The sequence below is a fragment of the Nannospalax galili genome, unplaced genomic scaffold (assembly GCF_000622305.1).
Source record: "Nannospalax galili isolate Female #2095 unplaced genomic scaffold, S.galili_v1.0 scaffold50, whole genome shotgun sequence".
NCBI classification, from domain to species: domain Eukaryota; kingdom Metazoa; phylum Chordata; class Mammalia; order Rodentia; family Spalacidae; genus Nannospalax; species Nannospalax galili.
The window spans coordinates 1,274,520-1,291,290 of NW_008328749.1; the positions used below are offsets into that span (position 1 = coordinate 1,274,520).

At 38.5% G+C, this 16,771-nt stretch overlaps 1 protein-coding gene across 2 annotated transcripts in view; it reads right to left on the reverse strand.

The window, feature by feature from the left end:
• Positions 1-6,214: 6,214 nt before the first annotated feature.
• Enam (enamelin) overlaps positions 6,215-16,771 on the reverse strand; it is a 17,117-nt gene continuing 6,560 nt past the window's right edge. The window contains exons 7-9 of one of the 2 annotated variants that reach the window (XM_008829371.1): positions 13,124-13,174; positions 9,184-9,814; positions 6,215-8,424 (exon numbers count right to left, since the gene is read on the reverse strand). In XM_008829371.1, the coding sequence (XP_008827593.1) occupies positions 6,215-8,424; positions 9,184-9,814; positions 13,124-13,174 (2,892 nt within the window). Of the gene's footprint in view, positions 8,425-8,718; positions 9,815-13,123; positions 13,175-16,771 lie in introns of both variants that reach the window. The other variant, XM_029561661.1, reaches the window with a different exon arrangement.

Consider the following 16,771-nt stretch of genomic DNA (forward strand, 5'->3'; position numbering starts at 1 on the left):
TTACCTGCTAGGCCATCTTGCTGACCCCCTTATGCTGTGTTTGACAGAAAATACATCATAACAACAAGAAAACTAACACAACAATATAGATATGCTTCAAAATATTTTATAGACAACAAAAATGAAATTTTAAATATTTTTTATTGTATAGGAATTGATCATAAAACATGAAGAGAAAAAATTTTGTAGGATATCGAAAATTTTGTAGGATTAAAGAATGCCTTTTAGGGACTGGAGAGATGGCACAGTGGTTAAAAGTACTGGCTGCTCTTGCAGAGGACCTGGGTCCAGTTCCCAGCACCCACATGGCAGATAACAACTGTCTATAACTCCAGTTCCAGGGGATCTTCTTCTGACCTCAGCAGGCATTGTACAACACAGGTGCACTTACACTCATTCAGATAATACACTCATACACATTTAAAAAAATTGAAAAAAGGAATATTCTCTTAAACATACATGAAAAAAGTTTTGACGAAATAGTTCAAAATGTAATTTTTTTTCTGTTTTCTTTTATTCCAGCATTTTGGAAATAATTCTACAACTAGCATATATTTTGGTTGTGAGCCTGAGCCTTTTACTGCTGTGCCAGTGCTCCAACCCTAGTGTATATTTTACAGTTAGAAAATTCTAGTTATCATTGGTTAAAAATTTTAATTGTATTGTTTTGGAAATTATAGATTTCCATCTATTTATACATGTAATTAAAGAGAAAGTGATATTTGTGGAGGTTGTACTTGGCCTAGTACAATACTAGCTGTTGTGAGAGATACATAATAGAACAGGAACAAATCTCGCTTTTTAGGAAGTGTCCTATTCCTTCTAAAGGCAAAACTAACAGGAAAAAGTTTCCACATGTTAAATGACAAATGCATGGTTGATATAAATGATATACTGTGAGCCATAGAGGAAGCTGGAGATATTAGGGCTGGGATAGTCCTGGAAAAGATGTTAGCTTTGAGATCATAGAGTAGAACCATCTAGAATTGCATAAAACAGAGTCAGGAAGAATCATAATCAGGTAAATGAGGGAATCCTGCTCCTCTTTGTGCTGTTAAATCTTCCACTTTTTTGTTCTCTGCTCTTTAGTGGTCAGACTTTTCTGTCTCTTCCTTGATGAGTGCAATTATTATAGGAAATAATAGCATTTTGCCTCCCAACTTTGGTCCACTTACTTGTTGAACATTAACCACCTGGGTGCATATTAATACCACAGAATAGAGGCCCCTGCTCCAGATCCATGGCATTTTAACAGTCACATTTAAAAAACGTGTATGTGTGTATGTATGCCACATACATGCAGATGCCCTCAGAGGAGGCCAGAAGATGAAATTCTATCCCCTGGAGCTGGAGTTACAGGCGGTTGTGAACTGCCTAATGTGAGTGCTGGGAACAAAATTCATATACTTTGAAAGAACAGCAAGCACACTTAACCACTGAGTCATCTCTCTAGGCCCGTTGTACTGAATTTTAATGAAATTCATATGCACATTGAAGAGTGAGAAGTGCTAGCATGTTGTTGTGTTATAGGATGTGAACAAACATCTATCCACTCTAGACAAAACACCAATGACAGACCGGAGAAACAATTCCACTCAGGTCTACCTTGGGAGAGCCTATGAATTTGTTGGGCTTGTTTAGAAGAGCATAGGTGATTCAGGTGGCCCATGGTGGTGACAGGTAGGTGGTGACTCACTGAAGCTGCATCACTGGTGCCCCATACACATCTTATGGGTGGCTCCACAGAAGTCCCCTCTCCCCCAGCAACTGTTGTTTTTGCTGATGTAAACTTAGGGAGGGAACTCATGAAGTTTTGTAAGTTCTATGAGCTTCCTGAGTCTTTTAAGCCCCCTTCTCCCTCAGGAGGGAGTGTTTCCAGGTGGAGGAAACAGCTACACAGCATATGGCATGTAAGAGTCAGAAAACAGCCTAAATCTTACACAAAGGAGGAAGTTTTCACTGTAGTTTTATTTATTTTTATTATTTTTATGTGTATGAATGTAATGCCTGCATGTAGGTGGGTGCACCCGTGTTGTGCAATGCCCGCAGAAGTCAGAAGAGGGTGTTGGATCCCTTGGAACTGGAGTTATAGACAGTTGTTAACTGCAGTGTGGGTGCTGGGAATTGAAGCTGGGTCCTCTGCAAAAGCAGCAAGTGCTCTTAACTGATGAGCCATCTCTCCAGCCCGCCACTGTAATTTTATAACTAAGTCAAGGTCCTTTACAAACAAAAGTTCCTGCTATTTCTTTTCCCCAAATGAACCATGACTAGACTCGATCTTTAAGGGGCTAGGAGATGATTTGGGAGAACTCCCTATCAATCAACATGTGAGAAAAAAAATTCTGTCAGATTTAACTACAGCAAATAACTTTTAAACAATTTGATTATTTAGATACAGGCAGAGATAATCATTGTACAGGCTAAAATGAAGTGTAGAAATGAAGGATTCTAGGTGCTTGGGAAAATGGAATCGAGCACCGTGAAAGCACAAGGCCTTGACTGGGGAGGTGACGAGCCACTGTGTGCAGCTTCACCTATTCAGCAGTTCTGTCAGATTACAGCTCAGCTTCTCCCTTGCTGCTTCTTTTGGGGTCTTTTCCTCTGCTCGTAGGGAATTGTGCTTGTTACCAGCTGGTTTGTGTTCTAAACTGAATTGACTACACATTCAAAGAAAGAAAGGAAGGACTAGTAGCTGTTTCTGGAATAGGGTGAGGCAGAGAGGCAAGAAAGAACAGGTGGACAGAGCCAAGCACTGCATCCTTGCCGAAATGATGATTATCTATCAAGTACAGTTTCCTGTTGGGTTATAATTAGCAACTGGCCTGAGTCACAGTGAAACCTAAATTTATGGTTTGGTAAAGTAGGGACAGACCTGTTGGTTTTAAGCCCCACATTTTTGGTTCCCTTTTTGATTCTTAGAAATAAATTTTGGTTTCTTGAGGACAAGATGAGTCTTTTTAAAAAAAGTTATGACTGAGACTGGGCTAAGTGAGAGAAGAAAAAGAAAACCAGGCAGAAATATATGTCTAAATAACTCAAAATTCTCTTCACAGATGTATTAAATATATGGTTCTGGCTTGAGTGCCCAAATTAAAATGTGTTATCTATGTCTTTAGATGCTCCACAAAGCCAGAGGAAGAATCTCCATGATAACAGCAGCTACACTGAATTTTTAGAATTTCCATTCTACTTCACATCCCACACAGAGCAAGAAGTACAGTATTTCCCATTAACTAGATCAGGCCCTCCAGCAACCCTATGATAGATGGTATGTATGAACTTTGCTGGGTTATCTCCTGTGTTTGTAACCTTTAGATATTATTTTATTATTTGTTGTTTATCTACTAACAACATCCTAACAACTAGCTATTTTAGAACCAGCAGGGGATGACTGTTAGATGTAGCCACCCACTATAGAAGTGGGGCAGTAGTAGCACGATGGAGATGCTGTTAATGTCCATTTCTATTATGTGGCCCTTAATCTTAGAGTAGACTTTAAAATCTTTATGAATAACTTAAGTGGGGCACACAGAGTGATTAATATGTTTAATGCAAGGAACTGAGATATAATAGCCAGTCTTGCAGGAGCATCCCTGCTCATGGGAAGAATCACTTTCTATAGAAACATTTTCATTCTTTTTTTTTTATAAAATGTTCTTAAATTCAGTAGATTTTTTGGTCACATTGTGCTTTCTATATCTTACATTACAGATGATAGTTTAAGTAACAATATTTCATAGATGTAGTAGATGTGTCAACATGTTTGTAGAGACAAAAATAACAAGAACAAAAGGCAAAAGAGCAAAATTTTCCACTCTGTAGCTGTCAGATCCTAATTATCCAGAGCCAGAGTTTTGATTCTTTATACAAATAATTAGAGCCTAACTCCTAAAGGTTCCTGGTGCCTCACTCCAAGAAGGGAGATGATGTTATAAAATAACCTACTCAAGATAGTGAGTTGCCACCTTGAACTCTGTTCAGATGCGACCCCACACAAATGGCTCAGGAAACTAACCCAGATAACTTTTCTTAACTTATATAAAAGGACTTCAGTCCCTCACAGGGATGAAACCCTCTCTGAAAATTTGCCCATTGCTTTTCCTGCCTATAGTGTCCATTCTTTACTAAAACTTTCATATCAATTGGTCTGCTAGTTTGGGCCCTGGCTCTTGGGCGCATCACTATTGACAGGACAATATTTGCCAAAACCACTGTGTGACCCATTCATTATGATGAACTAGAAAGTGAATATATTGCAGTGAAAGTATTCATACTGAAATTTCAGGAAAAAAGTTAAAAAGACAGTGAAATATAATGTAGTTTTATTTTGAGAGGATAATTCTTAGAACACAGTTTTATACAGAACAGGTTAGTGATTTTCAATTTGTGATTAAAGTATAAAATCATTTGTGTGAGGAATTTAAGCTACCAATGGCTAGCACAGACAATATACAATATTCTGATGCAAGCGTTGTTGAATACATAAAACCATAGAATATGGTTTGCTACACAGTATTCCATACATTTCATCTATAGGGAAGGCAGACTATAGTGCTTTCATGTGAGTGTTGAAAGGCATCCAAATGCCAGTCAATAAGTAAACATTTACTGGTTATTTCCTATGAGCAAGTCTCTATGCTAGGTATTTTAGAAGATTCAAGGGCAAAGTTCTATTTTTCAGGAGAATCTCACCAAATTTCTGAGGTCTTATAAAATCTGTCACAGGAAATTTTCTTCTGAGAAATTCCTTAGTGATAGAAAGTAACATCGTAGGTAATTTTGAGAATTTTACCCTCTCGCCCCCAAGCAAGCAATATCCAGATAATAGGCCAAAGTGCCTTTAATTATAGTAAAAATAATATCAATAAGACTCAAATATAGTCTAAGCAAGACAATACAGAAACACCTACTTTACAAAATAATTTACACTATTTAATCATGATACCCTGAAGCTGTGTCTGTGAATAATTCTACAAGGACAAGAAAAAAAGCATGTTAGTTGTAGTATATATTGAATTTATACTGAACTAGTAAAGAAAACTAAACATTGAGTGTTTTAGCTCCATAAGATGGAGTTTCCTGAAATGTCCTCTACAGATCTTGGAGATTGTGAACTGGTAGCTGATTTAGCAAGCCTTAGTCTTTTTTTTTTTTTTTTTTTTTTTTTAAATTCAGTCCCAGAGTGATAATTTCTTCAGTTCTTCATTCTCTACATTCCTAAGCCTTTTCTGTATGTTTCTAGTTCTAGTAAGTAACCTGTCTTCTCTTGTCCTGGAATATGTTCTTTTGATTGAACTGTCTACTTGGTAGAGGTCATGAGAAAATCAACAACAAAAATAGGTATTAGTGTCTGCTTATTATTTCAGATTCTACAGTGATGGTTTACCTGAGAAAAAAATTAGTGGAATTTACAGTATAGATAAAAAAGAGTGAAAGTAATGTACAGTCTTAAGATATTAAAATGATCTAGAAGAAAAAAAGAGAAACTGAAGGAGAAAAGAGTCAGAGAAGGATTAATTGACAAGTGACACATTAAGAGAACAGAAGAGTGGGAGGAAAGGAAGTCATGGAGGGGGTGAAGAGAAAGAATAGAATGATGGTGGTTAAAGGAAGTTTAGCATGTGAGAGGTGATGAAGAGAGTACTGGCGAAAAACTGAAAGCTCAATAGAGAAGGAAGGAGAAAGATAAGGTTGAAGGAGAAAGAAGGAAATAATAATGTTAAGGAGACAGTGGCTGAAAAAATGCTGGCGAATGCTAACTAGGAGACAAAAGTGACAAAAAACACAAGGGAAAAGGAATATAGCACATCAGGACTACACCAGTGTCCCTACAGATCTCTGTATAAAATGGAAAGCTCAGCTGCCTTTCAGATGTTTCAGATTGCAAAACCAGACAACTTTGCAAGTAGGGTAATTTGAGAGGAAAAGGAGAACCAGAGAAAGGTAACTAATTCAGACAAGTAGCTTCCAAGTTTCAAATCAGGAGTGGTCATGGCCTTCATGTTTCTTAAATGTTCACTAATTTGTGACAGTGCTGGATCCAGCCAGCCCCAGAGGCCCATCTCATTAACTCCACCTGGGCCACTATTCCTACCGTTGGGAGGGAAAAAACTTAAGGATCACTAAGAGGGTTAGATAATTAAGTCTTAGGGAAAAAATGTGGAGTCATTGGTATGCTAGTTGTTTTTCTTCCAATGTTTGGTTGAAGTAACTCCTAGGCCTGAAGCAGTAAGCAGTCATGTACTTGGTCCTGTGGATTGGTTCCTTGAAAGGATTCAAATGCAGTATGTTCATCTGCATTAAGTTGATCTACATTTATGCTTTTAAATTGTTCTCCAGTAGCTAACCCAACCAATGTGATAGGATTTTCAGTAGGCATAGAAATATCTCTATTAAATGGGCTTTGCCTTCCATTGCTAGTTGGAGGTCCAGTGCTGGAGGAGTGAAGTGTTGCTAATTTGGAGCTAAAACACGGTAACTTCAGGATGGTAGGTGGTCTTTGCTGCTGCCTCTTGCCCTCATTTCCTTGGGCTTCATTTTGGATGCTTTCTGGCCCAGGGCCTTTGTCAGGTGTACCAATAACAAGCTGTTCAGGAGTAAGGTCAGCAGTTCTTTCACTGAGCTGGCTGCCTTTGAAAATTTGTTTCAGAACATCATTTCTATCTTCTCCAAGTTCACTTTTGAGACAAGGCATATTCTTTGGTTGAGGAGAGCTGGCTTCAGGAAAGGCTCTAACTCCTATTTCCAATGGATTTTTTACAGAACATGGGGTATCCCTCTTCAGAGTGGACAAATCATCTCCAAACAGACTTGGCTTTTGGCTTTCTGCAGTTAGTTTATTCTCTGAGATGTTTCTTTGACTAGGTAGGATGCTTGTTGGAGAGACATTAGGTCTTGTATACTTGGTATGACTACTTTCTGTATACATAGGACTGGTTTCTTGGTTCTCCCCTTGTGCAAGAGCATAGGATGAAGTGTAATCTTGTAGATCTAGTGGGTTGTCTTTGTGTCCTGTGGAGCCGCCAATGCAGCAGGAACCTCTCTGACTTTGGTGAAATGAATGTGCCTCTTTTTGACCTGATGGGTAACTTTGAGGACTTAAGCCTTGGAAAGTCAAATATTCTCTCTCTGGTGGATTTAAACTAGCCATTTGCAAATCATAGTTCAAATTTTCACCTTCAAGCCATGTTGGATTTTTTTGAAAAAAAAAGTCCCCAAGAGGGGACTTACTAGAATAAGGATGGCTTCCTTTCTGGTTTGGTGTATTAGATTTGTGTAAATTTGTTGATGAATCCCAGAAGTTTCTGTGGAAATACGGCTGACTTTCTTTCTGTCCTTGGTCTTGATTCCTGTGGTCCCAGGAGTTCCATGAAGGAAAGAGAGTGCTTTCTTCTTGTCCAACAGCATTATTAACATAATAGCTCCTGTCCATGGGTGGTGATATAGTGGGACCTGGATTATATGTTGGAAAAGTTTCATCTTGGTTCCAAGGATAAAATTCACTATAAGGAAAATCTTCTGGGGGTTTTGATGGATTACCTAAGGGATAGGGAAGATATTCCCTTGGTTGGTTTGAGGCATATTGATCATTCTCATACTGCCTAACTGTTGGGCTTTCTTTAAAGTTCAGCTCTTCTTCACCCCATTTGCTTTGTCCTGGAAAAGATTCATCTCCATTTGGATCAACTGGATCCTCTTCATTATAATGGATTATCTCCTTCTGGTCTAGAGAATTCATGGGATACTGTGGATTTTCTTGTTGCCCTATAAGATTGAGAGAGTCAACTCTCTCATCCCACATATTGTTTCTGATGTATGGTGACTTTTCTTTAGGATAATAGGAGTTATGTTCATGGTAGAAAACACTTCCTCTAGAACCATAGGAAGGATGAGGTAAATTTTCTTCTTGCTTCCCTAGATCTTCCTTAAAGGGTGGAGGGATTTCTTGGTGATTCCAGGTATTTCTTTCAGCAGGAAAATGCTCTTTTGTAGGAGAAGGGATTTCCTTAGGATACGCAGGCTGATGTGTACTGTGCTTGACCTCAGGCTGCTTAGTTTCTGATTCAAATGGGGTTCTTCTTGGCTCCAAAGCAATCCCTTTGGGCAAATTCTGACTTTGAATTAAATTGGGACTTGGTACTTTTCTGGAATCTCCTCTTGGGTAATAGTTTTCATGCTGATCAAAAGAATTAAAATTAGGGCCTAGCATGCTGCCCTCAGGATGAGGCAAATTATAATTTGGTTTGTTAACTCCATATTGTTGAGAGCTTCTCCAGGGACCAGCTGTTTCTTTTGTAGGACTGATTGTTCTTTCTTTTTGACCTGATGACTTTTCCTTTGGATTTGGGATTTTTGTCTTGTGGCCAATAGCACCTTGTTTAGGACCCAGTGAAACTCCATTTGTTCCCACAGGGTGTTTATTTGAGGCAGTATTTATTCCTGTAAATGGCTTATTTGAAGCAGCATTTGTTCCTATATATGCGTTGTTAGAGGCAGCTTTGGTTCCCACAAATGGATTATTTGAGGCAGCATTGGTTCCTCCAAACGGATTGTTTGGGGCAGCATTGGTTCTCACAAACGGTTTATTTGGGCCAGCATTGGTTCCGCCATATGGATTATTTGAGGCAGCATTGGTTCCTACAAATGGTTTATTTGGGGCAGCATTGGTTCCGCCGTATGGATTATTTGGCGCAGCATTGGTTCCGCCATATGGATTATTTGAGGCAGCATTGGTTCCGCCGTATGGATTATTTGAGGCAGCATTGGTTCCTCCAAACGGATTGTTTGGGGAAGCATTGGTTCTCACAAATGGTTTATTTGGGGCAGCATTGGTTCCACCGTATGGATTATTTGAGGCAGCATTGGTTCCCACAAATGGTTTATTTGAGGCAGCATTGGTTCCGCCGTATGGATTATTTGAGGCAGCATTGGTTCCCACAAATGGTTTATCTGAGGCAGCATTGGTTCCGCCGTATGGATTATTTGAGGCAGCATTGGTTCCTCCAAACGGATTGTTTGGGGAAGCATTGGTTCTCACAAATGGTTTATTTGGGGCAGCATTGGTTCCACCGTATGGATTATTTGAGGCAGCATTGGTTCCCACAAATGGTTTATTTGAGGCAGCATTGGTTCCGCCGTATGGATTATTTGAGGCAGCATTGGTTCCCACAAATGGTTTATTTGGCCCCTGAAGTTTTCTTCTAAAATTGACTGGATTTCCTGCATAGTTGGGATAATTGGCTCTTGAAGTTGGAGGGGAAGCCTTACGATAAGTTGGATTTCCTGGGCGAGTTCCTTGTTTGCCTTCCCAAGCAAAGGAATTCCACCTAGGACCTCTTTGGACTTCTTGATTTCGGTTACTAGGTCCAGCCTGTCTGTGCCCCATGACCGTGGTACCAGTGGTTTGCCATTGTCTTCCTGTAGGATAATTCTGTGTATTTGGATGTGGATAATTTTCATAAATATTTGGCTGATTTGGTCTCCATGGAATTTGTTTTTTTGGTACTCCCTGGCCTGAAATATTAACTTTAGGGAGTGGGAAGACACCATTTTGAATGGTAGGGTTGTTCCCAGGGTTAGGCCCAGGGCCCCTGTTTCCTATTGTGCTAGTGTCATTTCCACCTTGACTCCCTCCAGGAATTGGTTGAGTGGAATTAGCCTCAGTCACTGTTGAATTAGCTGAGGGTTCTGGGGGCGGGTCCTCTTCTTTAGGAGGATCTTTTTCTTTGGGTTTTTCATAATCTTCAAACATCTCTTCTGAATAATAAGGACGACCCCCAAAGCCATGATATCCAAAAAATCCAAAATAAGGATTCTGCAGGAAAGAGGATGGAAATTAAGAGCTATTTTTGTTTCTTACCATGGTGTTGCTTGAACCACAAATGGCTCTGCTTTCCCTCTTGAAATCTGATTGCTTCTTTCAACCCTTGGCTCTCTTTTTTGACACTAGTTCTGATCTCCAGGCCCAGATGGAAATTTGGAGGGTTTATTTTTTAAAAAAATAAGATCTCAAGATCTCATTCTGTAGCTTAGGCTTTGAACTTGTGGAAATCCTCCTGCCTCAGCCTCCTGGATGCCGAGGTTAAAGGTATGAGCCATCATTCCCAGGTTTTTTTTTAAACCAGGGTCTCCCTAGTTCCAATCCACCTGGAAGTCACCTATGTGGACCAGGCTGGCCTGAATCTTAGATTCACCTGCCTCTGCCTCCCGAGGACTGGTATTAAAGACACACACTACCATGTCCTGCTCTCAGGTTATTTTTATAATCTTTAATTAAAATTTTATTTATTTTTGAGACAGAGACCTGCCATGTATACCTGGCTGGCCTGGAACTGATCAATCTAGCTTTGAACTTATAGTGATCATCCTTTCTCTGCCTCCAGAGTGCTGGGATTACAGGCATGTTCCATCATGACTGACAGATTTATTTTCTGAATCCCTATCATCCTTATTTTCTGTTCTCATTTTATACACCTATGTTGTGGAATCAATTGCATGCCAGTACTTTCAGTATGGATACATGCTTTTGACTAGCAAAGTCAGAAGTCTGTCCCATAGCATTCTCCCAAGGTTGAGGCAGCAAGGCTCTGAGTACTTCCACCTGAATGCAGCTCTATCTAGGTTCATCTCCCAACAAACATCATTGTCCATCCAATACTGTATATCCAAGGAATAGTTACTACTCTCAAACCAGTTCCTCAGTTACTACTTTCACCTTTATTTCCTCAGAGAACTAATTACCAAGTTCTAAAAAAAAAAAACAAAAACCTAAGCTTTCATCCTTGTCTGTCTTCTTTTATCTCTAATACTCCCAAACTATTAGTTTTCTTACTGGCTACTGTATGTGTGATCTTACTACTTTCTTCTAATTTTGCTTCACTGCTGCAATCAGAATAGAAGTTGGGGATAGGTCTCTGGGAATTGCAACACTTTCCTCTTTAAATATTTATTTAAAGTTGACTTGGAGCTGGAGAGATGGCTCAGTGGTTAAGAGCACCAGCTGCTTTTGCAGAGGACCCGGGTTCAGTTCCCAGCACCCACATGGTGGCTAACAACTGTCGGTAACTCCAGTTCCAGAGGATCTGATGCCTTCTTCTGGCATTGCACACATGGGTGCACTTAAATACAAGCAGGTTGAAACACCTATTCTCATAATAAAAATACATAAATAAATACATTTTAAATAAATTTTCCCTTACCTTAAAAGATAAACTTTAAATCTTTTAGCACAACATAGAAAGCAGTACATCTTGATGCTGAACAGTTGGATGTTAGACAGAGGAGGGTTGGAATCTTTCTGTTATTTTTAGTACTATGACTATTGACTAAGTTTACTTTGTTTACTTGTAATATAGAGGTAACAATAAAATAGTATCAACTATACAATTTGTCATTAGGGTCAAATGAGAATATACATAAATGTATATATAAATACAAATTTCTGTAGCTAGAACTTTGTGTCTAATAAATGCTACACATTATAAAATAATAATGTTAAAAATTTTTATAATCATATGGGCCATAACAATGACATTCAATGTTATTTTCTCCCCCTTGAACTTGATATGGTTGCAAATGATATCTACCAATACTCTTGAGTCTTCCCACATGACCTCTTCCTATCTAACCTTTTCCTACTATACATTTATCCCTCCCAGCACACCTGACTCACCCTTCAGGACTCAGCTTGACTGTTACTCCTGCCCTGACTATCCTGACCAGGATTAGGCTCAGACTCTATTCCTGGGTGTCCTTAGCAGAACAGACTTCTGTTGTGATGATCATCACATTGAATTTTAGTTGCTTGTTTTCTTGGGATCCTCCCATTTGATTTTCCCATGTGAAGTTTTTGAGTGAAAATACTGTTTTTAATATCCGAGTTTTGCAGCACAGTGGGAAACGGTGCCTACTAATTTTTCATTTAATGAATAATTTAATTATGACCGCTGTGATTGTGTATCATTTAAATTATTTAATTTTTTTCCTGTGCTGGTGATCAAACCAAGGGCCTTAGAAAAGGTAGTTAAGTACCCTATAACTGAGTTGTATCTCCAGTTATTTTGAAAACAGATACAACATAGGGAAAATAGTTTAATCTTAACCTGGGGATAGAGATTATGAAATAGTATCTCCAGCATCATGCAGGAAATTGAGCAGTGTCCTCAAAAGGTAGATGTTACAGAGTTAACGCCTTTGTTTTTCTGTTTCAATTTCTAATGTTGTTTATGAAAATCCAAAGTTCTAGTTTCTAGGTTAAGTTGCAGACAATGATTTGGATTACCCTTATTTGGGTATTTCATAGTGATATTTTTGAAAGTACCCTGTTACCATTATTGAAGTAATACTTTTTAGTCATCATTATTTTAATAGCATTGCTTACCATTCCTCTAGCCAAGCTATTGGTTTCCGCATTTCACTGATCGCATATCACATATTTAGGAAAAAAGAGCAAGTGGAGCCACAGCCACTAAAATGACTTATTTGATGACCCAGTCTATAGTATTTTAGGAGTTGGTAATGGATATTTGATTATTGAAGAGAATAAGCATAGTATAGTAAAAGAAGTATAGTATAGTAAAAAAAAGACATGGTATCATAAGACTTGGGTTTGTTCTAGTTTGTTAACTCAATAGGAGAAAGTGAATAGTAATTCATCTTCTCAGGATTTCAGTTTATTTGTACAATGAAGGATTTAGGTGGTCATTTAATTCCCCTTTGAAGGTAATACTATAAGATGATCTTCCTTCTGTGTTTTACACTGCCTGGAGCTCACCACCTATTCTGCAAAGAGCATAATAGTTCTCTTAGTAAATACGTGAGATACATATTTCAGTACATGCAAAGCAAAATGATGTGTCACATTTTTTACGGTGCTGGGGATTGGATCCAAGGTCTCACTTCTGACTCCTGCATGCTGGGATCACAGCCATGCAACGCTGTGCCCTGCAGTGTGTCACATTTATTTAGGCTACTAGTTTGGTTTTATTTCACTTAAAAAATCTTGGGAACTTGAGCTACAGAAGGTTCTTATGGTGATTTTTAATTTCTTATGAGATGTGGATTAAAAGGTAGCAGCTAGTAGATTGTAATTCCTAATTGGGGCTATAGCTTTGCTCCTACTTACTCCTTCTTCATTGCTGAATTTGGCACGCCCAAAACCTGGTGGTGGTCCCCTCTGAAAGGTGAAAAACACAATGAATACAGAAAGAAGCCACTCTTCATTTCTTTCTTTCTTTCTTTTTCTACTCCTTCCCTCTTTTAGACATGGTTTTACTATGTAGCTCAGGCTGGCTTGAATTCAATTCATGGGAGTTTTCCTGCCTCAGCCTCCTGAGTGCTGGGATTACAGATGTGCACTACCACTCCTGGCTGCAAACCTGTCTGTCTCTTTGTTTCTGTGTTTGTGTGTGTGTGTGTCTGTGTGTGTGTGTGTGTATACATGTGCCCATGTGTGTGCCTGTGTAGCCCAGAGGTTGATACTGCATGCCTTTCTCTATTGTTCTTCAACTTGTTTTTGAGACAGGAGCTCTCACTGAACCTGGATTTCACTCATTGGCTAGATTGGTTGGGCCAGCAAGCCTCTGGGATCCTCCTGTCCTCACTTCCCAGCACTGAGGTTAACAGATGTGTGCCACCACACTCAACTTTTATTTCAACATGGGTGCTGGGGTTCTAAATTCAAGTCCTCTTCCTTGCACAACACTTTACCCTTTGAGCCATTTCCCATTCTTGGAAACCACTTTGTATCCTGCCATTTGTTATTAAGACTGAAGGTGTATTAAATTAGTCCATCAGTTAATACTGTGTAGAACTGTGAACTTTGTGCTCCTGAGTCATTAGCTCTCGTTGTTTAGTTGTTGATACTTAGGATGATAGCCATTATCCATGAATGAGAACTGGTTTTGCAAGGTTTCAGGTGGATCCTAGGTTATCTTACTAAAAAATATTCTGTATAGCCAAAGATCTTAGCAATCACCTTACCCCACTACCTCTGAAGAGAAAGAGTGAGTGAGAATGAGTGAGCAAGAGACAGAGAAAGACACAGAGACAGAGACAGAGCCGGAGGTTGAGGTTTGAATGACAGTAGGTTCCAAACATCCATATTAGAACACACAGCAATAAGATAGTAAATAATGGTGTTATATTTTGGATGTTTTCTTCACATTTAGGGCTAATTTTCCTAATCAAAATTAAAGGCTCACACTAGAAAATGTAAAGGCCTCCCTTGTGCATGGATTAGCAAAATCAAAATTATGAAAATAACCATATTGCTAAGAGCAATGTACAGATTCAATTTAACCTGATTAAAATTCCAATTATGTCCTTTGTAGAAATAGAAAAACTAATCCTAAAATTTATATGTAAACACAAAAGATTCAAATATCCAAAAGAGTAATAAACAGAAAGAATGATTCTGGCAGTATCACAATACCTGATATAAAAATATATTACAAAGCTATAGTAACAAAACCAGCATGGTTACTGGCACAAAAATAGACACGTAGGCCAGTGGAACAGAAAACCCAGAAATAAACCCATGCAGCTATAACCACCTAATTTAACAAATGTCTCAAAAATATACATTGGAAAAAAAACAGCCTCTTCAAAAATGATGCTTGGAAAACTGGATATTCATCTGTAAAATAATGGAACTAGACCCATATTTCTCATTTTACAAAAAATCAATTCAAAGTGAATCAAACACTGAACTGTAAGATATTCAGTTCAAAATGAATCAAACACCTAAGTGTAAGATCTTCAACTTTAAAGATACTAGAGGAAAACAGATAAAACACTTGAAGATATAGGCATAGGTAAGGATTTCTTGAAAAAGACTCCAATAGCACAGGAAAAAATCCTAATAATTGACACATAGGATTACATAAAATTAGTTTCTAATATCAAAAGAAATAATCATCAGAATGAAGGGACAGTCTACGGAATGGGAAAAATATTTGCCAATTATATGCTAAAGGATAAATATCTAAAATATATAAAAACATAACGAAATTTAAACACCAAAAGAAATATCTAATCAGTAAATAGGATAATGAAATGAGCAGACATTTCCCCAAGGAAGAAAGACAAATGGGCAGTAAATATTTGAAACAGCACTCAAAATAAAAATTTAAATTAAAACTACTTAGAGAGTTATCTCAACCCAGTCAGAATGGCTATCATCCAGCAAACAAATGCTGGTGAGCATATGGGGAAAGGGGAAACTATAAACTACAGGTAGGAATGTAAAGTGATGCAGCCACTGTGGAAGTCTGTGGGGAATTTCACAAAACTCAAAATAGAAGTATCATAGGACCCAGCTGTACCATTCATGGGTATACACCTGCAGGACTCAAGTCAACATACCACAGAGATCCTTGCACATATATATTTATTGTTGCACTATTCACAATGACTAAGAAATGGAACCAGCCTAGATGTCCTTTAACAGATGAATGGGTAAAGAAAATGTACATATACAGTAGAATTTTAATCAGCCATAAAGAAAAATGAAATTATGACATTTTCAGAAAACTAGATGTAACTAGAGATCATTTTGCTAAGCAAACTAAGTCACATTAGAAAGACAAATACCATGTTTTTCTCACATGTGGACTCTAGATTTGTGGTGTGTGTGTGTGTGTGTGTGTGTGTGTGTGTGTGTGTGTGTATGCAGGTCAGGAAAGTAGAAGGGGATCATGAGAGGAGATAAAGAAACCTTAAGGGAAGAGAGAGGGAGGGAAGAAAAGAGAGTAATGGAATACACGTGTCATGAAAGCAGAAATGGGAAACGTTTGGGAGGAGGGGGGAAAGGGAGGAGAAATGACAGTAGCTTAAGGGGATGGGTAAGAACAAAGTAAAGTAGAATATACTTATGATAATGCTATAATAAGGGCACTGAGGAAATGGCTTAGTTGGTAAAGTGCTTGCCATACAACCATGAGGACCTGAGTATGGATCCCCAGTACCCACATAAAATAGCTGGGTATGGTGCTGTGCATCTGTAATCCTAATGTTGAGGATGTGGGGATGGGCGGATACCTGGAGCTAATTGACCGGCCAGCCAGCCTAGCCAAATAAGTGAACTCCATGTTTAGTGAGATACCCTGCCTCAAAAATTAAGGTGGAGAACGATTGAAGAAGACTGCCAATACCAACCACTATCCTCTACATGCACACGTGTGCATGCATACTAACATGCACATGTGCACACACCTACATAAACACATAAACACATTACACACACATACATGCACACACAGAAAGTGCTATAATGAAACCATTACTTTGCATGTTAACTTAAAACAATAAAAAATAAAAATAAAATAAGAATACACTAAATTTGTGTGCAGGTACCTGTGGAGGCTAGAAGAGGGTGTTAGATCCCATGGAACTGGAGTCACACAGTGTTGTGATATGTCGTGTGGGTGCTGGGAACTGAACCTGGGTCCTCTGCAAGAGCAGCAGTACTCTTAGCTGCTTAGCCATCTGTCTAGCCCCAATCATATTGCTTTTAAAATCTTTACCTGGAACTGCCTAGATTTCCTTACTTTAGTGTGGCCAATAAAAGAAAGCTTCTAACTCTAACTCCTTGAAGTGAATCATTCCTTCTTCTAAGCCCTATTGTCACAGGATTGTAAGCAAGAAAACTTTATTCATAGCCAAATGAATTGAGTACTTCTTGGTGTTTTTAGCTTTTTCAACAGCTGGCCTTTACTATTTATTTACTTTAAATAGTTTATTTTGCCATTTATATTTTAATACCTAAAAGTTA